General features: G+C 40.9%; 1 protein-coding gene across 1 annotated transcript in view; it reads right to left on the bottom strand.

The window, feature by feature from the left end:
- Nucleotides 1-4978: 4978 nt before the first annotated feature.
- DPF3 (double PHD fingers 3) overlaps nt 4979-25895 on the bottom strand; it is a 262300-nt gene continuing 241383 nt past the window's right edge. The window contains exons 9-11 of the mRNA XM_081939667.1: nt 12157-12269; nt 9846-9927; nt 4979-7113 (exon numbers count right to left, since the gene is read on the bottom strand). Of these exons, the coding sequence (XP_081795793.1) occupies nt 7043-7113; nt 9846-9927; nt 12157-12269 (266 nt within the window). The 3' untranslated portion in view covers nt 4979-7042. The remainder of the gene's footprint in view (nt 7114-9845; nt 9928-12156; nt 12270-25895) is intronic.

The following is a 25895-nucleotide window of genomic DNA, read 5'->3' as shown; positions in this document are numbered from 1 at the left end:
CAGTTGCTCCTTTTTCATATGAGGACATAATTTTGCAATGACTTCTCTTAGAAGCAACGGTTTTACTAATTTGAACTTTGGTTATTTCACTGATAACTATGGGAGGAGCATCTTCAACGTGCATTTGAACTATGCTTGTATTTTCTATTCTGGATCAGTTTGTCTGGAAGAACCTGGGTGGTTGTGTGCGTGCACATGGATGGGTGCATTCTGTGCCACCATTATTGCACGTTCAGAGTTTTAGGTTGGTGTCTGTCCTGAAAAATAATTGGCTTTGAGGTCATTATTAGTAATTAATTCACTAAATAAAGCAGATTTAGCAGGTCTTAAATTCAATTTATAATCCTGCTCTCACCCAGAACCAAAAAAACCCAACCCCCATCAATTTGATTAGATTGACCTATAGGATTTGCTTCCCTTGAAAAAGCATTGAATGTTTACCATGAAATATCTAAAACTGCACCTCCCTCAAGATACCTTACATCTAAGAAACCAATTCTCACAAATTTTTTCGCATGTAGAAGCAGCGGTTTAAATACAAGTCCAGCAAGGCTGGTTAAACAAATGCAAACATTTTAATCCCCAAATCTGTGCTTGTTTGTGAAAGGCTTTCTCTCAGGACTTAGAATGTTAATGCAAAAAAAAATGAGAAGACATTCAGTTCTGCAGATGGCTTTGACCTTGTATGACCAGCTTACACAAGACCATTGTGATATATTGGCAATGCACTCTAGCATTGTAATTTTGAAATGCTGGTCTAAGAGCCAATAACATTGTTCATAGTCTAAGCGCTTCATATTCTGGCTTGAATTGACTGCAGTCCTGTTAAAATCAATGGAGCTCACACATGAATGTATATGGAGTATCACAACCCTAATTTTGGCAAGCTAACTGTGCTTGGGCTTTTAATAGATAATAATAATTTATATGTTCTGCTTGCAGTGCTTTCACTAAAGAGTCAAGCAGCTCTCAGAGACAGAGTATGTATAATACATGCTCTTATCATCCAACACTTAGTCATAATTTTGAAATAATTGTGTCATTTTATAAACATACTCAGAATAAAACTGCAAAATGTACACTTTCCCTGGGAACATTTACAACTGAATTCAAACTAATATAAAGATGTTTAACCTTAGATGGAATGTATCTTCATTTCTGAAGTGGGGAAATTATTGCACTTTAAAAATGTATTTTATGTTGTATATTATAAGCTGGAGTTGCTATCAATGCTTTCTGCTTTAACTAGCCACTCCTTTTTTACGATTTCAGTTTCACCCTGACTCAACACCTTGTTAACCTACATTTGTGTATCATATACTGTTGAATGATGTTCTCATTCATCTAGCAATCTTTTTTTTAAAGCCTTGGGGTTGGAACCATTATGGACAGGGTCAGGTGTACCCGCTCTTCCCCACCCCTTTTTATCCACCATGCAACCACAGAAATATGAAAGCCAAAATGGTCATAGAGACCAGTGGTGGGTTGCTAACCGATTTACTACCGGTTTGTTCATGCTCGGGCATGCGCTTGCATGCGCAGAAGTGTTCATGCGGGTGGGCAGAGCCTCCCGCCACCACCACTACCAGTTAGGCCGAACAGGGCTGAACCGGGAGCAACCTACTTCTGATAGAGGGCGTCTCTTCCTCAATCACATACATCACAAGGTCCATGTCAACCTCAAGTAAATAGTTTATGCAGCCCTGGCGGAGAGGGGTGAGGGAGAGTTAATTTAGTTCCAAATTTGCTACAATTTGTTGAACAAACCATTGTGACATGGCACACCCCCTCTTAACACTGAGCCATGATAATTTTGTATATCGCATTATATCAAGCCAAAACCAAACCAACCACTTTATGGTATTGTGTGTGTATCGGAGTGAGTATGATTAAGTGCTTCAGCAGTATAACAAGTCACAAAATATAGCTGTAGGAACAAAAAATCCCATTCATTGAAGCCAATCTGCTGCATGCCAATTATGAACGTTTTAGATTGCACCTTAAAATCTCATGTTAAGCCAAAACCACAGAGCTGGGAGTGGACTGCAACAACTGAAGAGCACTGCAGTTGAACCATTGTTGATCCCTAGCTTTTAAAAGTAGTATTGGCTTAATTTGCCCAATATAGCCTCTGGTCCTTTGTACTAGAAGTCCTGATGCTTGGTGTAACAATCTTAGATTTAATCTTTGGCATTCCATATAGATCTGGAAAAAATTGTATTGAATCCTCAAAAATTGCCAGTCAGGGCAGGTAAGACTATTACATGATCTAACTCAATATGACTCAATCTGTAACATAATTATATTACACAGGATGTGTTACACAGGATGTGTTCAGAGCATCCCATGTTCTCCTTTCACATATTAGCATCAGGCTTGAAGCAGATAACATACTTTGGGCCAAAATATTGTGCTTTGTCTAGATTCCATCTAAAGCATGGGTGATGTCAACAGTCTCTGTGGTTTCCAATCAGATCTTCAAAGCATCCTCCTACATACATTTTTAACATCCAAGAGGCATCAATGCTATTAGAGGTCAGCTGGAGATAAAAAGTCTGAAAACATGGACCAAAGGAAGGTAAATCACAGACAAGATTTTACATTCACTATTGCAATGCTCTTTCTATTGTTAACAATTTATACACTTTTTTCCTAAATGATTTCCTTTCCCCCGGCCAAACGATTCCTACATTTAATGACATTGTCACATTCACTTTGAACTTGAAATCCAAACATATTGAGCGCTGTATTGTTTATGAGCAACTCTCCCAAGGAATGTATAATTAGAAACAATTTGACTTTATGCAGTATGCAAAGCAATAATCTGATTGGTTTGGTTTTAGCTTGGTTAACCCAGCCATCATGATTCATTCAGTAATCCATGATTTAACAAACTATCATTTAGCATGTTTGAATCCAATCATAATTTTGGCACCCTCAAATGACCAGGTCTTGGTTGCATAGCATGCTCATCTGAAAGGAGGGGAAGATCAAGATTTCAAGAAAATGGCTGACTGAAGACAGTGCTGCAGACAGGTAGAGTTGATGATTGCAGCCTTGTACCAAGTAGCCAAAGCAGATCAACTACCTTTGATTTTCTCTGAATCAAGGTGAATGACATGAGATTGCCCAAGCTGTTTTTCCTTATGATCATTCTTTTTTCTTATGAAGAGACAGCAATCTTGGAGGTGAGGCAGGACCAGGAGAAGGGAGAATTCATCATTTTGCTTCAACTGAAAATTGGAGCCTTTTGAGGTCACTAAGTTCGTGTATTTCCCTTTCTAATTATCTTTGGAAATTGTCTATTAATGGATTTAAGGAAATTATACGCCTTATGAATAACAAGATTGGAAACATCAGGTGAGTGGATGCTGTTAATCCTCAATATAAGAATATGAAGATTTAATTTTATAATTTTTAAGAATTTAACATTAAGAAATTTAGATCACGTTTTGGCTACAGGAAGTTCTAAGGGTTCAAAATATTTAGAGTTTGGAGCTTTCAATATTAATACTTTGAAACTATTTTTGAAAACAATACATGTATAATTGGAAAAGAAAGAATGTTTTTGAGTTTTGGAGGTGTAAGACAAGCAATTTATAATGGTATTTGAAGAACTGTGTAAGAATCTGTACCAAGAAATGAAAACTATGTTGTGTCTTCTAAAGAACATTGTGTTATCAAAGATATCACAGAACAATTTAATACAATAGTAGAGTTGGAAGGGACCTTGGAGGTCTTCTAATCCAACCCCTGCGTAGGCAGGAAACCCTATACCGTTTCAGACAAATGGCTATCCAACCTCTTCTTAAAGACTTCCAGTGTTGGGGCATTCAGAACTTCTGGAGGCAAGCTGTTCCACTGATTAATTGTTCTAACTGTCAGGAAGTTTCTCCTCAGTTCTAAGTTGCTTCTCTCCTTGATTAGTTTCCACCCATTGCTTCTTGTTCTACCCTCAGGTGCCTTGGAGAATAGTTTGACTCCCTCTTCTTTGTGGCAAAGCCTGAGATATTGGAACACTACTATCATGTCTCCCCTAGTTCTTCTTTCTCTTAAGCTAGACATACCCAGTTCCTGCAACCGTTCTTCATATGTTTTAGTCTCCAGTCCCCTAATCATCTTTGTGGCTCTTCTCTGCACTCTTTCTAGAGTCTCCACATCTTTTTTACATCGTGGCGACCAGAACTGAATGCAGTATTCCAAGTGTGGCCTTACCAAGGCATTATAAAGTGGTATTAACACTTCACGTGATCTTGATTCTATCCCTCTGTTGATGCAGCCTAGAACTGTGTTGGCTTTTTTGGCAGCTGCTGCACACTGCTGGCTCATATTTAAATGATTGTCCACTAGGACTCCAAGATCCCTCTCACAGTTACTACTATTGAGCACGTACCACCTATACTGTACCTGTGCATTCCGTTTTTGTTGTCTAAATGTAGAACCTTACTCAATTTGTCCAACAAAATGTACTTGAAGAGAATGTGAACACTTTGAAGAAAAATCTTCAAATACACCGGATGAGGCATTAAAAATAAAAAAAGAAATAAAAATGAGAATACCAGGAAATAATGCAATAATTTCCCTTTGTTGGATTTATAAGAAAAACTGTTTAAGGCACTAAAGAAATTTGGATAAGGATCAACAATCACCTGGATGGATTGCAGAGAAACACTTTCTTATGTAAAAGAAAATTCAAAAAATTATAAAGTTGGCTTATTCTAGCAGAGATAAATAGGTTACATTGTTATACAGGATGATTCTTTCTGAATTAGTGCTGTTGTACTGGATTTGCCTAAAGTAGATATTATGTATAAGCTTCTTCTCAAAGAGTTATTTTATGTAATTATGATTTCATAATATTGGTTTTATATTTAATTATTTTTCTTCAGTTAAAGTAAGGAAGTTTGGAGAATTTTTTTAAATAAGAAGAAATTAATTATTTTTGCTATATCTAATTTTAGTTGGGGATATATATATATTTTGGCTCTATTAGGATATTGGGGTTATTATATAGTTGTGAAATGTGGATGCACCTACAGGGTGGAGATGAGGAAAATGTAAGATGCTATTTAGAATATTTTGCATTGGGACTTTTCATTTCTAAAGGGGATTTTTTTGTCATTTTTAAATTTGGTGTTTTGAAAATGTCGTTTGTTGAGAATATTGAGACCATTTCATGGCTTAAATTAAATGGAGTTTTCTTCTAGTTAAGAAATAAGGTGTGGAATGTTGAGTTTTATATGTGTTAATTAATGTTAAAATCTTAGAGCTCTGTATGGATCTTTTACTATTACCTGGATTGAAGAAGATGTCACTTATTTGATTTGATTTGAAAAGGGTTATGAGGATGAAGAGTTTACAGTTGTTAGCTAAGAGGAAGTGAAGAGATTAGGGAATTGTTTACACCTGCTATGAAGGGGATGGAGTTCTTTTCTTCTCTTTATACATTTATTTTTCTTGTAATTCTTTTCTTTCTTTTTCTTAGTCTTCATTATCTTTTATTGTTTTATTCAAACCTTTAATAGAAATTATTTGGGGGGAAATGAAAGGAAGGAGAGATCAGAATACGTTGCAAACTAAAAATAAATCAGGAGCTACTGCATTTAGAGAGGATTAGTTGAAACTCAAGTCAGACCTGGATTTGTTTTTGATTAAACGAATGACCTTAAGTCAGCTATGTCACCCAAATATGGAAATGAGGGCTGACATAGCTGCCAATCTTCTGTTGCCAGAGACAAGGGCCTTGAGTGACCCTGCACAAAACAAGCTTCTTGATTGTACCTGTGTAGGGAAGGAGAAGGTGAAGAGACAATATTTTGTCTGCTGGCTACTCTAATCCCAGTTATAACACCAGGAGTTTTTCTTTAAAGTTTTCACCCTTAAAGAAAGAGACGACAGCCATTGTAAAGAAAGATATAATGTTCCCAAATGAATTTTGGATAGCTTTGCTTTTTTGCTTGAGAGTCCTGCACACCTTCACTGGAGTGTCATTTACTTAGGCAGAGCAATAGACTGGATGTGGAATATGTCAGGGAATCTAGATTAGCTGTGGGATACATTAAAGCAAGGGTGAAATTCAGCAGGTTCTGACAGGTTCTGGAGAACCGGTAGTGGAAATTTTGAGCAGTTCGAAGAACTGGCAAATATCACTTCTGGCTGGCCCAAGAGTGAGGTGGGAATGGAAATTTTTTCAGTAACCTTCCTCTGCCACACCCACCAAGCCACACCCACAGAACCGGTACTAAAAAAATTGAATGTCACCACTGCATTAAAGTAACAAAGTCATATCACCATTTTATCTCTGTATTATTAGGACAATGGAGAAGTTTCAAGGTAGATATTGTCCATACGCTTCCTTATGAAGGGTTATTTTGGTTTCATTATAGAACTGTAAACAGCCAGATACTATTATCTGACATATTTACTTATAAACAGCAATTTCCTATTAGAACCTTTTCTGATAAGTAAGGTTTAATAACCCACTACAGCCCTAGATCACAAACAATCACCAAGCACTCTAATACTAATCTAAATGTTCTCCGGATATGTTGGGAATCTAACTCACATTGTTTTCAGCTGTTGCCCATGTTAGTTAGGAATTAGGGGGACATGACTGTTTGAGGAATGGCGTATACTGATTTATCTGAAGGGAAGAGAAGACAAATCAAACCAGAATCACAATCCACACAATTTAAATGCCTAAACACCAACAGTTACAACAGCTCTCCTTTATACTATAATCATAACACAGATGAATCTATTACAACAGACCTGCAATCATGCACTGCAGGGGAAAATGATCCATTTGGAACATAGAATCCTCCCCCTTGCCTCAAAGATGTGCTCCTTCTAGTAGAACCCAGGAGGTCAATTCTTGGTGAAGTGTAACCCTGGAGAAGCAAGTGCTATGGATGCTTCTTTGAGTGTTCATCCTTTCATGAGGGCAAGAGCGTGTTTATGGTTACACATAGCCTATGTGATGGATGATTAATGGTGTGCTGGTGCTACAGATTCAAGAATAAGCCCAATCCTTTATGCTCATCTAGGGCTGGTAGCAGAAAGCTGATGCTCTCTCTTGGAGTAGTTCTTGACACAAGTGACAACTCCAGCTTCCTATAAATAAAGATATAGAAAAGTTTAGATGTTGAAAAAACATTCTAAATCAGGGGTGTCAAACTCAAGGCCCAGGGGCTGGATCCGGCCCACGGGGTACTGAGATCTGGCCCATGGGGCTACCCTGGAAACAGTAAAGGATCGGCCTGTGATGCTTCTGCCAGCAAAAAATGGGCTTCCGAGCTCCGTTTTGGGCTGCCACGGCCTCCTGCAACCCTGTGCCAGTGATAATGGAGCTCTTTTCACTGACCGAGGACTGCTGGAGGCCATGGCAGCCAAAAACAGAGCTCAGGAACCTGTTTTCGCTAGAAGAGCACTTGAGCCACCACAGGTGCCCCTGACATGAGTCGAGCTGGCCACGCTCACCCGCCCACCTGAAGTCAAACACAACCCTGATGTGCCCCTCAATGAAATAGAGTTTGACGCCCTTGTTCTAAATGATATTCAAGTCTGCATATAAACATGGCTAGTTCAATTTGTGTGCACTTTGGACAATAGCAGTAGCTTTGTTTCTTATTTTATTTTCCAACCAAGTGCTAGCTGGATTTGACTCTGTTAGCTTTTAGGGATCAGCCAAGGTTAGTTCCTCTTGCCCCCTGCTTTAGGCAACTTCTGTTAAGAGAGAAGTTATTTTTGTATATATGTTTTATTTATAATTTTCCTTTAACATCCAGACATATTTTCTGGACAGTGTATTGACTGGGTCAATATACTTTTTACACAATGCTAACAATAATAATACAATTAAATATACATAATCATAGTCTTCCAACTTCTAACCTTAATATGCACATTGTAATTATAATAAATTATAATAAATTATAATAAATTATATTATATATCAGTGTGTGTACTACTATTTTCCCAATTTGTACTCATCTCCCCCCCCCAATTTGTTGGGGTATTGTTTAAAAACAAAGATGTGAATGTAGAAAAGAGGAGTTGTTTTGAAGGGCATCAGAAGCTGCACAAGTATTTGGGGGGAGGTTCCTGTAGATGTTTTTCATATGTCCTATAGCGGTGATGGCAAACCTATGGCACACGTGCCCAAAGTGGCATGCGGAGTCATGTTGCCTGGCATGCACAGTGTCGCCCGTTCCTCTTCCGGGTTTCTGGCACACATGCATGTGCAATGATCACTTTGCCTTCATGTGTGCAGCAGTGATGGAAAGTGGAAGAGCTGATCTTCCATTTTCCAGCATGAGCAGGCACACTGGCCAGCTGATTGTTGCGCGCACATGTGCACCAATAACCAGAAGACTAGCTGGCTGGCGTGCATGCACGCACCGGAAACTGAAAGTTCACTTTCCAGCACATGCATGCCACCTGGGCAGCTCCTCTTCTGGGTTGTGGCCCAAACGAGCATGCTGAAAAGATTCACCATCACTGTCCTTCTGTTCTCATTAACTGCAGTGACTACACAGAAGTATAATAACTTGTGAGCTAGAATACCTTCACTGCCCTTACATTAGCAGCAATTTATTTCAGAGGCGGTCATGGTGGTTTAAATCCATATCCATTTCAGTTTTAAAAGAGACTCATAATCTTCATCAGCTGAATTCTCCTTTCCTCTGCAAGCAGAATGGAACCAACCAAGAACACGAAAATGCCTACTAAAAGAGGATTCATGAAATGAAGGGACATGCTAAGGGAGGGACATGACTTCAGTTCTCACCTGTCTTATGAGTAATTTCTCACTTGTCTTGAGAGAAATTTTCTTAAGTTTCATTGCTGCTTTGGTTTAAACAAAGGGACTTGTTTTTACAAGTTTAAGTGTTATTGGCTGTCATAGGAAAAATACTTACCTCATTCCCAAAGTCTTACAAAAAGGTTTATTTTTAAAATGTATATGACTACACTATTTGGATTATCACAATTCTGTCCATGTGCAGAACAACAATTGAAGGAATACTATAGACCACTGCATCTCCACATTGAGGACTCAATGATTAATCACATCACTCCAAGGAAAGGATCCACTGGAATTACCCACTCAAACCAATAAAGGCTGTTAGAAAGAGTAAAATCTTTCATAGAATTGGCAGGCAGCCTCCATTCACTATGGGTGGAGACATTGAAGCCATAGGAGAATTGCATGATTTAATCAACTGATTTCCCCAAGGTCTGCTTATGAGCCTCATCACACGCTTCAGAGAATTATTGCTCTAACTTCTATTGAAGAGGCCTATAAACTATTAATTTTTTTTCTCTAATCAAATTAACCTTTCTAATCAATAATAATTACTAGTGAGGAAGAGAAAGAAGTGTTTTCTGAACCCCACGGTGAGACTGGATTTCCATTAGCTTATTATTGTTTCGTTCACTGCTGGTATTTCAGTATTAACATTGATCATTCAATATTGATCATTTCAATATCTGGATGGACACTATAGCTAAATGTGACCTAAGGAAATCCTTAGATTTGTTGCTATGAAATGAACAAGATAGAACTATTGGGGTGGGGGGAAGCAGGAAACTGATTTAAGCTTTAAGCAGCTATTTTTGCCATGATTTGCATTGTTTATTTTGACTATAATTTCACATGGGAAGTATGATATAGCAAGACAAATCCCACATGGGACAATCTCCTTATTCCTTTCCTCCGGCTTTCAAAAATCTGCTTCAGCAATATGGGAAAAGAACGATGCCGCCAAAACAAGTACATGACTATTTAAATGATATTGATTGGGCTCTTGTGAAATGATTGGTATAGATACTCCAAGCAACTGTACCTTCTGGGGGTTCAGAGACTGGTGGGTTTAAGCAATACATATGGTAACCACGGTCACAGTCATCACAGAAGAGCAACTGGTCCTGATCCAGAAGTGTTGAGAAAAAAAAGAAAATATATATACATTATTCAGTCTAGCTAAAAACATGTAACCCTGCCCACTGTTGTACTGAAAAGTTAATGTGTAGTGATAAGGAACCAAAGAGCACATCAGTAACTATGGATAAAAAGACTACTTCCTTCAAACACTCATTTTGTGCTACATTGTCATGTTCCTGCAATCTAACTAACGTGCACATTGCAACATGCATTCGAAATAGAAAAAAATCTCATTTAGAGAGATTAATCTGAATCTGATTGGCCAACAACAATGCAAATAGGAATTGGGGGAAAATGTTACAGAAATGTTCCCGTGCATGTGAATGCTATGCTTTTCCTTCTCATTCTCAAATGACTTCCAGAAGTAATACATTTTCTGAACAAGTCTGAATAAGAAGTGGGTGGGCCCAATATCCAAGGGGAGGCTATTCCAAAGGAGGAATATTCTAGACCAGGGGTGTCCAAACTTGGGAACTTTAAGACTTGTGGACTTCAACTCCCAGAATTCCCTTGCTGGCTGGCTGGGGAATTCTGGGAGTTGAAGTCCACAAGTCTTAAAGTTCCCAAGTTTGGACACCCCTGCTCTAGACCACCCAGAAGGGGTCATGGCAGATGACATTCCCTTGGTGAATAGTGTTCCCGGTCTGATCTCACCAGTTGGGCAGATTCAACTCAAATCTTGAATCACACAGTGTTTTACAAATGACAACTATTACCTTGAATTGCACCTCCATTAATTGGCAACTAATAAAAGCATCGTTAGTTGAATTTTTGTATGAGAAAATTTTGGTTTGCACAGACTGTAACTGCACAGTCTTCCTGCTCAGCCCAAAGTAAAGATATACAACTGGATACCACTGGCATATTGATGGTATCTCATCCCATGCTGAGAGATTATTTCTCCCAGTCTCTGCATGTATATATTGCTTAGAGCACCTCTTAGAACTACATATGCATGCAATTAGAAAAAGTTTCTTTTAGGTAATGCATCAAAAATGCATAGTGTCTTTAAAGGTCATCCCAAAGATGCTTTTCTTCCCGAAGAGGCAACTGGACTTTCTGGTTTTTTCTATGAATACATTTGTTTCTCATCCAGGAAGCTTCTTCAGTTCTAACTGGATGGTGGGGAATGGATGAATGAATGAATTTATATTCCTTGCATACATTTGCATTGGTCATTTGCATTCTTTTAGCAGGTCATTAAGGTCATCTGGAGATTTATCTGTGTCATCAGGGTCACCTGAGTGGTGCAAATGGGTCTGGAGCATTCTTGGAACTGTTGAAAGGACTGTGTTGCAGATTGGAGATAGATGATGTCGTATCCCCCCCCCCGCCTTCTGTTGAGAGAGGGCTTTCAATTTTGACATGGATGGCACCCTAAAGGTCCTTCTTTTACTTGACACTCTATGGGTCATCACTGTTCAAATCCAATACACTCTGTAGCAAAACCATCATTTTATAAGAGCCTACCATCGAGTGGCATCCACCACAGCCCTGAGCTCCAGAACTGATTGGATGCAGTTGCCATTAGAGAGGCATTTGCAATAATTTGAAAAGAGACAACCTCTGAATAGGATTGAGACTTTTGCTCTTGATGTATTGTTAGAAAAAGCACCTCTTCAAATTTGTTCAACTTGCTGCAAGCTCTGTAGTAGAAATGACATGACTGGGGCAAATAATGTCCAATAAAGGCCTTTGAGTCATATCATTTGCACCAGCACACAATCCTTCTGGGGAAGGAAGTATTGCTCTTAAAAGATGAATTGTTTTCTTAGCTGCTAAGATTCAGTCTACATGGATCAGACTCTGTATTGCCACAAAACAGACAGGTTTGGTCCCTTAAGTAGTCCCAAGTGAGAACCAAGGAAGCAATTTTGAAGGGGGCAAAGGGAAAAAAGGATGAGCAAGTATACTGTATACCAGTGTTTCTCAAACTTGGCGACTTTAAGTCCTGTGGACTTCAACTCCCAGAATTCCCCAGCCAGCTATGCTGGCTGGGGGATTCTGGGAGTTGAAGTCCACAAGACTTAAAGTCGCCAAGTTTGAGAAACACTGCTGTATACTGAGTGGGTATGTAGAATTTACAAAAAGGACTCCCTTCTGCTGCTTGGATGTCTTGAACTCAATGAATAAACTCTTGAGATCATGTACTTTAATTTTCAACCATTATTACAAATGGCTAATTTAGGTATGGATAAGAAAGATAAGCTTACATCGTTCTCAGAAGTTCCACAGAGGCTACAGGATTTGCATTCGATGCATTGCCACTGATAGGTTTTGACAGCCTCTGTCATATTTGCTGTGAACTGCAGGCACGTTGGGTGACCTGGAGGAATGGGAAAGACCTCAGCTGAGTAGGCGGCACTTTGAACGGTTTCTTTGAATCAAAGTCGTACAGTTCAGGAACAAAACAGACATGGACATGGACCAATCACAACATGGGTTCCAAACTAATGGATATCAAAGAGGAAAGCAAGCATTAACCCTTTTGCTGCCGGGCACAAGAAAAATAAGTCATTCCTTCCCACTGCCCCATTGGCAAAGCAATTTTATTCAGAGCTCTTAAAAACTTTGTGGTTGTTATTTTCCTTTTAATTAGAAAAAAAAGGCAAGACAACTGAGTCGAAGGAAGTAAGGAAGAATAGGCTTTTCTTCTTCCTTTATAAATGAAGGATTTGGAGGGAAAGTTTTTTCATTGAAGATTTATTTGAACGGATTGAAACGCAACTACAATGCAAATTCATACGTCAGATTGGGCCGATTTATATTTTTAAGAGCTCTGCACTACTAAGGTTAGCCTGCATAGAAGAAATCAAACTGCACAACTAAGCTTTCAGGATCAACCAAAAAAATCCCCCCCCCCCAAACCAATACAAAACAATTAATAAAAGGAAGAGAAGTTGGAGAGCTAGCAACAGGGGAAGGATAACTACTGCTGAGACTCTAGACCTTCCCTACATGCGTGTGGATGGTTTTTGCCAAACAGCAGGACTACTATAGCAGGATCAGCAATGGGGAGTTCTGGAAGAGGGGTGATACAAACAAACAAACATAAGGTAGGTTCAGCGTTCTTTTTTTATAACAGGAAAACAATAAGGAAACAGCCCATTTTGTTTCTCCCACATCCTTTGCCCTCTCTTCTGTGTTTCTGCCATAAGTGAATGGCATCTTTTTTTCAAAAAAAAATCTTTTTCATCCAATGTTCCCCCCTCCCCCCCCCAAATTTTAACATACAGCAAAATATCCATGTGCAGAAGCAGAGAAGGATACAAGACCCGTGTGTACCTCGGTACTAAACGAGGCATTTTATATTTGTGGTATTCAACAAGCCTTGGGTGGAAAGTCATTAGCAAAGGATCTTTGTTGACATCAAAGGCAGTGATAAGGAACAGCAGCTAAAAATGTGTGGTGAAAATTGCCAGATTACTTATTCTCCCTCTGTTATTCCTTTTCCTCATAAATGTAGGTAGGCAATGTTCACCTTTTTTTCTTCTAGTCTATAAAAGAATTCCTGTTAGATCTGGGCAACGAGAGAACAGACTGCGGACAAGAAGTGACTTAACAGCTCTTTATTAGTAGTAATAGTGATCCAGCTTGCTCTGTGGTCGGAGGGTTCCCCTTTTATAGTACTCGGGTACGCCTCTCGACCAATCAGAGTAATACCTGTTTCCCGCTGTAGCAGCGGACCAGAGAGGAGACTTCCTCCGATATATGTTAATATCTAACACCCCTCCCCTCCTAGATGGAACATTGCGGTTAGTAACATAGTCCTTTAGATACGTTGGTGTTTGTCTTGCTCGGGAGGAGCGTCGCAATTCGGGTTGGTTAGAAGTGGTTGCAGGATCGGGTGCTTTTCCTGTTTCACGTTCGGGAGGTTTTGTGCCTTCGTTGCTAGGGCGTTCCGGAGTCTGCTCGGTTGCGTTGTCTGGGGTTTGCTCTGCTTCGTGCTCGATCTCTTGTTCCGACCTGGGTTCGCAGGTGTCGTAGTTCTCTATGATGGGGCTCTCGAGTGGCTGACTTTCCGTTGGCTGGAAACTCTCGTCTTCGGTTCGAAGGTCTGAATGTGCTAGGCGACCCCGAAGTTGATCGATGTGCCTTTTCCAATTCCGCCCATCTTCCAGCTCCAGCAGATACGATCGTGGACCCGTGATGCCAATGACCTTGGCCGGCATCCACAATGTTCCCCCTGCATAGTTGTGGGCGTATACTGAATCCCCTATGCTGAAAGACCGAATTTTGCTTGTGGAGTCTGGGGGAGCTGTGGCAGAGTAATTTGGGTGAAGACGGTCCAGGTGAGACCGTAGGCGGCGGCCCATGAGTAGTTCAGCGGGGCTCCTACCCGTCGTTGCGCTTGGGGTAATATGCTGAATTAAGAGGTAATGGTCAATGCGTGTTTGCCAATCACCTGGACCCATCCTAGCGAGGGCCTCTTTTGCGAATCGCACCATTCTCTCCGCCTGTCCGTTTGATGCCGGATGGAATGGCGCAACGAGGGCATGCCGAACTCCCTGACCTGCTAAAAACGTTTCGAAATGCATGGCCGTGAATTGGGGCCCGTTGTCGGAGACTAGGAGGTCGGGCAGGCCATGAGTGGCGAAAAGTCGCCGTAGAACCTTGATGACTGCCTCTGCCGTGGTTGAAGTCATTAGGACTACCTCTAGCCATTTGGAATATGCATCCACAACTATAAGGAAAGTCTGACCTTGAACTGGCCCTGCGAAGTCGATGTGTATTCTCGACCAGGGTGCTTTCGGCTTTTCCCATTCCGTGGCGGGTGCTTCCGGGGGTGCTGGTCTCGATTCTTGGCATGGATCGCAAGTGGCCACCCACTCCTCTATCTCTTTGTCCATGTTTGGCCACCAAACGTAACTTCTCGCCAAAGCCTTCATTCTAACGATCCCCGGATGCCCGACATGTAATGCATCTAACACAGTGTTTCTCAAACTTGGCGACTTTAAGTCCTGTGGACTTCAACTCCCAGAATCCCCCAGCCAGCATAGCTGGCTGGGGAATTCTGGGAGTTGAAGTCCACAGGACTTAAAGTCGCCAAGTTTGAGAAACACTGATCTAACACATTTTTTCGTAAAGCATAAGGAATAACAACTCGATCCCCCCACAATAAACAACCTTGTAACACTGAGAGTTCGTCCCGTTTTGACCAAAACACTTTGAATTCTGGGCCCACGTTTCCCTTCGGCCACCCACTCCAAACCCAAGTTTGAACTTGTTTTATTAAACTGTCTTTAGAGGAGAACCTTGCAACGTCGCAGGAAGAAACCGGTCCTGAATCCAAACAGTCAATGAGCAACACCGGTACTTCGGGAGTGGGGTCTGGCAACAGGTCCGGTAGTGGGCAGCGGCTGAGTGCGTCTGTGTGTCCTAGAGTGGAGCCCGGTCGATGAATTAACTTGTAGGAGTACGCAGCCAGGAAAACAGTCCACCTGGTCATGCGTGGAGAAAGGGAGACCGGGGTGGGGCGGTTTCCCGCCAAAAGTCCCAACAGCGGTTTGTGATCAGTAATTAGTTCAAAATCGCGGCCGTAGAGGTATTCATGGAAACGTTTTACTCCAGCTACCGCAGCTAACGCTTCCCTGTCCATCTGGCTGTAGTTCCTCTCGGCCGATGAAAGAGTTCTAGAGTAGAACGCGATGGGTGCTTCTTTTCCGTCTGGCATCCTGTGGCTAAGGACTGCGCCGACTCCAAAGGGTGATGCGTCACAGGTCAATACTAGCGGTAGTGTCTGGCTGTATTGGACTAACAGCGAGTCAGTGGTGAGCAGGCGCTTTACCCCGGCAAAAGCTGCTGCTTCGGATCGTCCCCATCTCCATGGCGCGTTTCGCTGGAGTAGTCGATGTAGCGGCTCAGCAACGGTCGCCTTCTGTCTCAGAAAAACGCTGTAGAAGTTAAGTAGTCCGAGGAAGGCCTGCAGCTCGGTCTGGTTACGTGGTGTGGGGGCGTCCTGGATCCCCTTAATTTTCTTTGAAGTGGGGTGTATTCCCTGACCATCGATTCTATATCCCAGGAATTCTACGCTAGGCATGTTAATTTGGCATTTTTCCTTTTTTAGGCGGAGACCCTTCTCTCTGATTCTGGCCAAAACAGTTCTGACTCTTTTATTTAATTGCTCCTTGTTTGCAGCGGACACCAAGATGTCGTCGAAATAGGGGACGACTCCCGGTATCCCTTGCAAAAGCCGTTCCATGACGCTCTGGAACAAACCTGGAGCAACGCTCACACCGAATTGCAGCCGGTTGCATTTGAATGCCCCTCTATGCGTCACTATAGTTTGGGCCTCCGCTGTGGTGCTATCTACGGGCAGCTGCTGGTAAGCTTGTGCCATGTCTAATTTAGCAAATACCTTTCCTGGCCCCAACGAGTGCAATAAGTGCTGTACTACAGGCACAGGATACGCGCTTTGTTGTAGCGCGACATTAATTGTGCATTTATAGTCCGCGCAGATGCGGACTGATCCGTCTGGTTTGACTGGGGTCACAATGGGAGTTTCCCAACGCGCGTGATCCACTGGCTCAAGGACTCCTTGCTCTACTAATTTATCTATTTCCTTGTCTATTTTTGGGCGGAGTGCAAAAGGCACTCGTCTCGGCTTAAGTCAGATTGGCGCCACTTTGGGGTCTAAATTAAATGATATTGGTTTGCCCACATACTTACCAAGACCGGGGCTGAACACATCCTCGAACTCCTTAAAAATCTGTTCAGCGCTGCTGTTTTCTACGGCGTTGATTCCGGTGACTTCTAACCCCAGGGCTTCAAACCAATCAAGCCCCAGAAGGTTCTGTAATGGCGCGCTGGCGATGGTCACGGGCAGCTGGGCTACGATGTCCTTGAAACGGATTTGGAATGTGCCTTGGCCCACGATGGGGACTTGGTTCCCCTGGTAGTCTCGTAGCAGGACGTCTGGAACGCGTAGTTGGCTCTTTCTGAGGCTAGGGATAGCCTGTTTCATGGATGCCCATGAAATGATCGTCAGGGTCGATCCTGTGTCAACTTCTAGCTCGCAAGGTGAGCCCTCCAAGAGGACTGTGACTCTCAGCCTTTTTGGCCACTTGGGGCGGACCTGACTTATCGTGGTGAGATACGTTCGCAACTCCTCTCTCTGGGTCAACTCTATCTCAGTATCTGTATCCTGAAAATACTCTCGTTGAGCGTCTTGATAGAACGCTCTTTCAGCTCTTTGTGAGTAATCTCTCTGGGGATACGCTCGCTCAGCTCCTTGTGTGTAATCTCTCTGGGGATACGCTCGCTCAGCTCTTTGGGAATTTTCTCTCTGGGTAAACACTTGTGGATTTCTCTCTGGGCGCCCTTTTTGGTTTCGCCAAGCCCCTGGGTTGGGCTTCTGTTGGCGGTACATGGGTGGCTGCCGTGAGGCAGGGACTTCGCTCCGGCACACTCGTGCGATGTGCCCAAGTTTGTTGCAGTGCGAACAAACAACGTTCCTGAACCTACAAGTAGACCTGGGGTGATTCCCTCTGCAGCTTGCGCAGGGCGGCAAACGGAATCCGGGTCTCCCCCCAGGCCTCACGTGACTGCTCCGCATCAGGTGACTGTCCTCGAACTCAGGATCCTCGTAGTCGGGGCTTGTGTCCTCGTAGTGAACTTTGGTGTGTCTTGGCGCTGGCTGGCCAGTGTTAAACCCGCGTTGAATTGTCTCCGCTGATCTGTCTGCTGCTTCTGAAGCTCTTGCCTCCTCAAGTACAATCTGTAGGCTTAAATTGGTTTTGGCTAACAGCCGCTTTTGTAGGGAAATGTCTCTCAGCCCGCTAACGAGTCGATCCATAATCTGCTCATCCAGGTCTCTGAATCCACAATGTGAGGCTGCTTTTCGTAGTGCTGCAACGTACTGGTTGATAGATTCTCCCGCCTTCTGGTTCCTCGTGTTGAACGCTTGGCGGCAAACGTGGCGGGAAGGTTTTGGCGCGTAATGAGTCTGTAGAGCCTGTTGCAACGCCGCCCATGATACTGCCTGTATTGGAGTAGGCGCGGTGAGGTCTCTGGCCGTGTTGAATACTTCTTTTCCGCAGTAGCCGAGGAAAATGTTTTTCTTCCGGGCGTCGGTGATTCCCGTATATTCATTCGCTTCGAGAAAGCACTCGAAACGAATCATGAAGGCTTCCCATTCGTCATTCTCTGGGTCGAATGGAGCGGGGGGAGCATGCATCGCCATCTTCTCTCGTTTGAATTTGCCGCGCTGCGGTGGCTTGAGATGGCTGCCGGAATTTCTGCCGAATTCCTGGGCTGGATCAAATCCGGAGATTCTGGAGGTAGCGTTCTTCGTCCTATCTGTCTCTCGATCCCACCTTCATCGCCAATGTTAGATCTGGGCAACGAGAGAACAGACTGCGGACAAGAAGTGACTTAACAGCTCTTTATTAGTAGTAATAGTGATCCAGCTTGCTCTGTGGTCGGAGGGTTCCCCTTTTATAGTACTCGGGTACGCCTCTCGACCAATCAGAGTAATACCCGTTTCCCGCTGTAGCAGCAGACCAGAGAGGAGACTTCCTCCGATATATGTTAATATCTAACAATTCCTACAACCAACAAAGAAATAATGTCTCAGCTCTGAAACCTTTCAGTCTCAAACTAGAAGTTGGCTTTAATGGATATATAAGGGCGGAGAAAATGGATAGTAGGAAAGAGATTAACTCAGCCTTCCTATCAACCATGTCTCCATTTCGACTAACAATTGTCACAGTCTTCTACATTTGACACCCAGGCCTAGCCTAGAAAAAGGAGTTTCATTCCTACATGAAACAGCAAAGAAACACTATTCTTAGTATTCTTAGAAGCGAGAGGCAACAACTCAAGATAGACCTATGCAAAAGACACGAGGTCTTCACCTCTATCAGGCTATCAGACTAAATCCTTTGATCTCTTTGCTTTCCTTGGATATGGCTTGCAAAATTGCAGGCAAATTTAAAAAAAAAACCTTCCCTACTTAAACCATGAGAAAAAAAGAGATTTTTTTTTAAAATAGACAAACTATTCTTAAGCCTTTAAGTCATTCTACATGTTTTGAGAAACTTTTGGGGAATCAGGATATAACAAATGTTTTAATTATTTTAATTATTAAATTTGGGGTTGGGACTATACAAGTAGCAATGATGGGAAACCAGCTTACTCCTCCCATTCCGCTCTTGTACCAAGTTTAATGTGGTTTACTGGCTACCTTTTATTCATCACTTCCCCAGGTAGAATGTACTTCTCAGTCGCCTTTCTATTCAAGGATCTCAACTGTTCGTTTCAATGTATTCTTTACACACTAACATATTGCTTCAATTTCCACTTGTAAATCTCTCTCTTTTGTTCATTTATTTATTTATTTATTTATTTATTTATTATTTGTTTGTCTGTTTTAGGGATTTTAAAAAATTATATTTATTCAGCTTTGTACAGTTCTTTTAATTGCATTTTAACCTCCTCCAAACTGTACATATTTAATATTTAATTTTTTATTGTATTTTTGTGATATTCTCTATGGACTGTACACCGCCCCGAGTCCCTTCTGGGAGAGGGGGCGGTCTAGAAGCACAAATAAATAAATAAATAAAATAAATAAATAAGTAGAAAAATCCACAGTTTATATTTTCTGCTATTTGTTTTTCTTCTAAAAACAATTGCAAAAGGGAAAACAGGCATCTGAGCAGTAGCCTCAGCCTAGAGGACATGCCTCTCCATACAGTAGTCCTGCTCCAAATAGCCAATTCCCAAAACTGCTGTTAGTCAAAATTGTTTCACATACAATTGATAAGTTTTGTTGAACACTTTTTTCACCCATACCTTGACTCATACCCCTATCAGAAAATTACACAGGGATATCCAATAATGGCCAGTATTTCTACATTTCATACAACAGTGAACAATGCCCTGTTATCTTGTAGCTCTTGCCACACCATACCGCCTTCTGCATTTTCCTTTTGTAATGAATTTTATGCAGTATAAGCATCATATAGATTTTTTTCGCAAAAGCAAGGAAGATCCCAGAGTACCACAAGCAAACATGCAATGAATTGTAGGAAGTTCCCCTGATGGAGCACTGCATTTGTGCCAGTCAAAAATAGACAACACACTGCGCTAAAAATCTGCACCTGGTATTTAATATTTAGAACAGTCTAAAGAGAGGGAGAAAGAAGGAGCTTCAAGAATTCAAATTCTTAAAACAATATGCAGTGAAGAGTGACAGTGACCATGTGAGCTTGGCAGTGTATTTTTCCTGATTACATATTATGAGCCAATTAGTGATTAAAGTGCTAGAATAAGACTGGAGAAACATTTATTTGCTCTTTCTGAGCCCAACCCACTCCAGAAAGTGGTGGTTGTAGAAATAAATGGGAAAGAAGCAAACTAACAATACCATCCTTCTGCTCCTGGCAGAAAGATGAGATAGTAATCTAATAAATATGTCATGTTAGGGATTATGAGATAATGGAATGTGGATTGATGTAATTAAAGTGACATGACTAAAAATTATAGAGTTTTGAACTTTAGCTGGAAAAGGATATTTGTTAACTCAAAGAAACCCTTTCTGGACAATAATTCTCTGCTCAGAGTCCAGTTACCTAGCTAGCAACCAGCTACTAACCTTTCTGATCTAAGAAATAAAACACAAATCTGAACCAAATTGGAACATGGTGAAGTGATTTAGTGTTTGGGAATAATGAGGCTCTAGTTGTCTGGTGTTGGAAGCTACAGAGATGATCATGGAGAAATTATTCTGAGATAATAGCTTTAGTCATCTTGGGAGTCTGTTTCCTGATTTGCTAAATCTCAACTGACTGACATTTTGTAACCCCAGAAACTCTCTGAGTGACTTTGGGCCAATCATAATCTCTTAGACCACCAAGATTATCTACAGATTTGTTTCTTGGGGAAAAGAAATCCCCTTTGCTTTGAAGCTGCCTTTATGTGAAAAGTCAATAGTTTCTCTCAGCTGTAGATAGCTAACACACTTAGCTACCTGTATGATTAATTTAACTTTGATTTAATTAATTAACTCAATTTTCACAGTACAATGAAATCTAAGCTGATCAGATAGCATTCACAACACTATAAACATAGTTTATTAGTGAATATAGACATAGTCCTTTTAAAGTGTGTTTTCAGTATAAAGCACATATAAACCCTGTTACTAGCCAGGATTGCATAAAAGGCAATGCCTAGAACCACGCCACCAAAATATTATTCTCTTTTTCCATATGCTCCCTATTTCCATTTCCAGTTGCAAATATCCTATAACAATAAGGCAACATAAGAACAAGAATCTGAAGTTCCACTCTGCAGTTCTTATCAACTCCCATGATTCCCAGCCAACATAACCACAGTGGTATACAGTAGATAGATCCAGGGTATCAGTTCTCTAACTAACTAAAAATGGAAATAATAATTTCCTTATAGTTAAATTTGACTCTTGGTGGCATCAGGAACATGTTTCTACGTATACCTATTTTGGAAAGCAGTAAGGAAGTAGTGTGCTACTTTATCACTAGTGTATCTTTTAACTTTAACAATAAAATATTGTTCTTACCTATGGAATGCATGTTCTTACCCATGGAAAGAACAAGCATTTGGCGGGGGGACTATTGAATATATTATGCTATTCAGGGGCATTTTGGAATTATTTTACTGTTTTGTATGAATGTCATTATCCTAATAAATGTCCATACATTCCTAATAAATTCAGAATAGTTTTGACCTCTGCTTACTCTTGCTATACTGATGCTTTAGGGTCCATCAAACTTGCAGCCTGTGGGCTGGATGCGTCACACACTGGCCATGCCCATGCCCGGTTTAGCGAAGGGGGAAAGTCGTGATACATCACGTGATGAGGCCATGATGACACACATTTGAAACCCCTGCCTTAGACTGACCAGTTACATGAATTTAATGTTTTGGCCCTTGATAGTACAGCTCTTGTTTTTAAGATTATGACTTACAAAACAGCAATTGAGAAGGCATTTAATCTCCTTAAAAAAATTTCAAGCAATGGGTTTAGATATGATAGTTTCCATTGATATATGAAGCTTACTGTTTTATTTTTTAAAAATCAGACTAAAAATTACATTCTTATTCAATGTATAAGTGACTGGCATTAGCCGGTTCCCAGATCGCTAGATGTACCATCTTGAAAACATTTTTTTAATATAACTGAGTTATATGTTTATGAGGAGCTCACTGCTTTTCCTTTCTTTCTTTCTTTCTTTCTTTCTTTCTTTCTTTCTTTCTTTCTTTCTTTCTTCCTTCCTTCCTTCCTTCCTTCCTTCCTTCCTTTCTCAGTTCTCCTTTAAAAAATTGCAGGTTCATCTGATACTATTGCGGTGTCTGAAAGATTAGACCTTAGGAGGATTATGGAAATTAGACTATCATGTTGCATTATTGATATAATCCACCATAAATGAACAGAAGACATTAGCTTGGATATTCAATTGTCACCTACAATTAGAAGGTGCTCCTTATGCCAATGGAGAATCTCCATTGCAGAAGGAGGGAGGACATTTCCATCAACCCCATCCCTTGTATTGAAGCTCTGCTGAAACAATTCCAAGTCCAGAATGTGTCCCAAAGATTTTCAGGTAGAGCAGAAAGAAGAATTGAGCAAAGCTCTTTCCTTAAGCCCAATTCCAGCTGATTTGAGCATTCTATGTGCAAAATGCTACTTCTAAGAGGCCTACAATAGCAGCCAGGAACTCAACACTGTAGCTATTGATTACTTTACAAGAAGATGAATCCTCATCATTATCACAGTAGCAGAGAAAAAGCAGAGCTATTGCAATACTAGAAGCTCCTGGTTATATTAGGAAGATCAATAGACAGTTTTGGACCTGTTCCTGCCAGCACTCACCACCAGCTTGATCCTGTGAGGACTGCTCACAACCAGTCTTTGTAAAATACCTATCCCATGGTGTAGCATTTAAATCCCATCTGCTGGCTCACTATGAAGAGGGGAAAGGATATTACATATCTGAAGGAAAAAAAGAACAGACTTTTCAAAGGCTTGTTAGCATCTAAGTTTAAGCTAATCCATTTATATTAAATAAGAAAGTAAATTGTTTCATATGTATCTAGTTATGTACAATTCTACCACAAAACTTAGAAATCAAATACTTACCTCACTACAGACTTCACCCTACTTCATTACAATTTTTCTTCAATATCACTACAGTTCTACCTTCTTCGCTACTCTGAACAACAATATAATCTGATCAAATATCAAGAGGGCATGTCATTTGGTATCTGAAGGGATCCCACAAAAACTAATTGTTTTTTTCTAGAGGTTTTTAGAGGACAAAGTACTATTAGATGGCATTAGTCTCTATTTCAAGTTTTAACTCTAGTTTGTCTTTGAGAATTGTAGATTGGCCTGAATAATTGAATACAATTTACAGATCTATAAATACTAAACAATATCTTAAAATGGAAGAATGAATGGCCATTCTGCTGAATTCCCTGGCATTACAAGTATATTTCATTTCTAGTCCAGCAAAGTCAAGCCACCTTCAAGTCAAGCTGAACTTCTGGTGACTTTGCAGACACATCCATAGGCTCATCTTGACAAAAGCATGGAAGTCATTTGTGCTTGTCTTCTTCCAGGACATTTTGCTTAGTCTTCCTAGTCTAGCCTAGGTTTCCTATTCACATACTTTTTTAAAATGCTGATCCTGCTTAGTTTTCAAATCAGCCAAGCTCTGGGAGCTTGTTAATAACCATAAAGGAAAGATCCAGGGACAAAAAAAAATGTAGTGTGGAAAGGCAGAGCACATCTCACCAGAGATGTACACTGGAGCAAAGATAGAACAGCTCGCTTTGAGAGCTGTCTCTTAGCTCACCACATCAAGAGGCCCTGCTCAAAAGATTCTTCAGGATCAGCGATTTAGAAAACACATTTCTTCACCCAAACAACCCTATGGCAGCAAGCTTAAAGGTTTCAATAGGGGTCCCAGATTTGTATCCCCATCCAGTGAGCTAATTCTCGGTCATTCTTTGTGAAAAGGATGCCACATAAGCAGTTCCAGTTCCAAATTTGATGTGCATGCTGCACTCCCTATCGTTCGTTCCAATAGTGCAAGTAGAACTGAATCTAAGTCAAGTTCTGAATTACATACTCCATAAAATAAAAGCTTGGGGTGGGAGTGGAGAGCTGGAAATGGTTGGGATTGGTCAGTTAGCTGGTGGCTCAGAAGGATTTCTTTTTTAAAAAAAAAGTCTTGCACAAGCCGCAAAAGTATGTGATGCATTTACGATTATGATCATTTTTTTCAGGGTTGCATAGAAACATTTTCTATCTGGGGGAGAAACGCCTAGTCCTTATCCCCATCTCAATCTTTTCTGGCAGTGAAATATTTTTATGACAAATTGTAACATTTTGGTACATGGTTCATATAATACTAGTGCATGGTTTATATAACACTAGTTTGTAGAGGACCCTTCTAGGTGAAGAGCTCTTGTTCTCAATTTCAGAGAGTTGGCTGTACTCTTCCCTAGATTATTTCATTCCACTCACCCCCACCTCCCTTTTCCTTTCCTTTCCTAATGACACCCTGAATATTTTGTGGCTATTAAATGTTAATGCTGTGCAATGTTTGGATTTGATCTCCAGGATAGACTTCAGACGTTAGAGGGGTGTGAACAAGCCAAGAATATGCCAAGTCTGCTTTTATTTTAAAACAGTTCCTCAACCTCAGCATCTTTAAGACATGTGGACTTCAATTCTCAGAATTCCCCAACCAGCATGCTGGATGAGGAATTCTGGGAGCTTGTCTCCAGACACCTCAAAGTTGCCGAGGTTGAGAAATACTGCTTTAAAACATTGATCCAGGGTATAGAGACAGCTGCTTTGAATTGCAGACAGGCACAATGTTTTCACTCCCATATACTCCAAAATGTGTTTTAGAGATCACAGCGAAAGCACTACACAATCCTTGCAGCTGAAAAGTGTATGTATGTACACACAATATATATATATATATATATATATATATATATATATATATATATATATATATATATGTGTGTGTGTGTGTGTGTGTGTGTGTGTGTGTGTGTGTGTGTGTGTGTGTGTGTGTGTGTGTGTGTGTGTGTGTGTGTGTGTGTGTGTGTGTGTGTGTGTTATTTGTGCTGATAAATACATAAAGGGAGACTAGTATAGATCTATTTCAAGCTATTTAACTCTCATCAGCTAGCCATACCCTTACTGGGAATCGAACCAGGGCATATTTGGGCATACCAGGGATTGTAACACACACACTCTAAGGGCACCAAATGAAAGAACTATGTTCAAAGGAGGAGTCCTTCTATAAACCAAGGTGTACGTGGCAGAATAGTGAAGCAGCAAACTAGTTTTGCACTGTTTGTCTATCTGAGGTGCATTGGGTGGGCAGTGCAGGAAAATTTCCAGAGTAAAAAAATGGGGGGGGGGTGTTTTTGCCAGGTACCAGGACAGAAGAGGTAAGCAAATAAATGAAGAAGAAAAAAGGTGAATGTACAAATAATTAAAAAAAAAAAACACCTTGCATACCATGTCCTGATAGAGACTTCCATAACCTAAGACGTATCATCAGCCAGCACACAGATTTACTGCCTAGTCACCTTAAGGACCGAGGCATCCCTTCCTCTATCAACCAACATTTGAGCTTCTGACAAGGAAGCCCATTTATCAATGTAAATGAGGGGCTCTGAGCTTTCCATTGAACAGGGTCATCTTTGATCCCCCCACTTAGATCCAGGCAGCATTATAGACAAAAGTCTTAACCTGAAAACTACCAGGGGGCTACTTACAGTCTTCTCGTTAGGATAAATAGCTAATTCTGTGCTTTACCTTGTTGGCCGTGAAACTACTGGCTGCTAGGCAAGCTACTTGCTCTTTGTTCATGAAATCTTCTGAGAAAGAATTGTATTCATGCATCAGCCTGGCACCATATGGGAACAAAGTAGGTCACTGCAA

Source organism: Natrix helvetica (genome assembly GCF_964273705.1).
Source record: "Natrix helvetica genome assembly, chromosome: 1".
Taxonomy (NCBI): domain Eukaryota; kingdom Metazoa; phylum Chordata; class Lepidosauria; order Squamata; family Natricidae; genus Natrix; species Natrix helvetica.
This window is presented reverse-complemented; position numbering and strand designations above follow the sequence as displayed.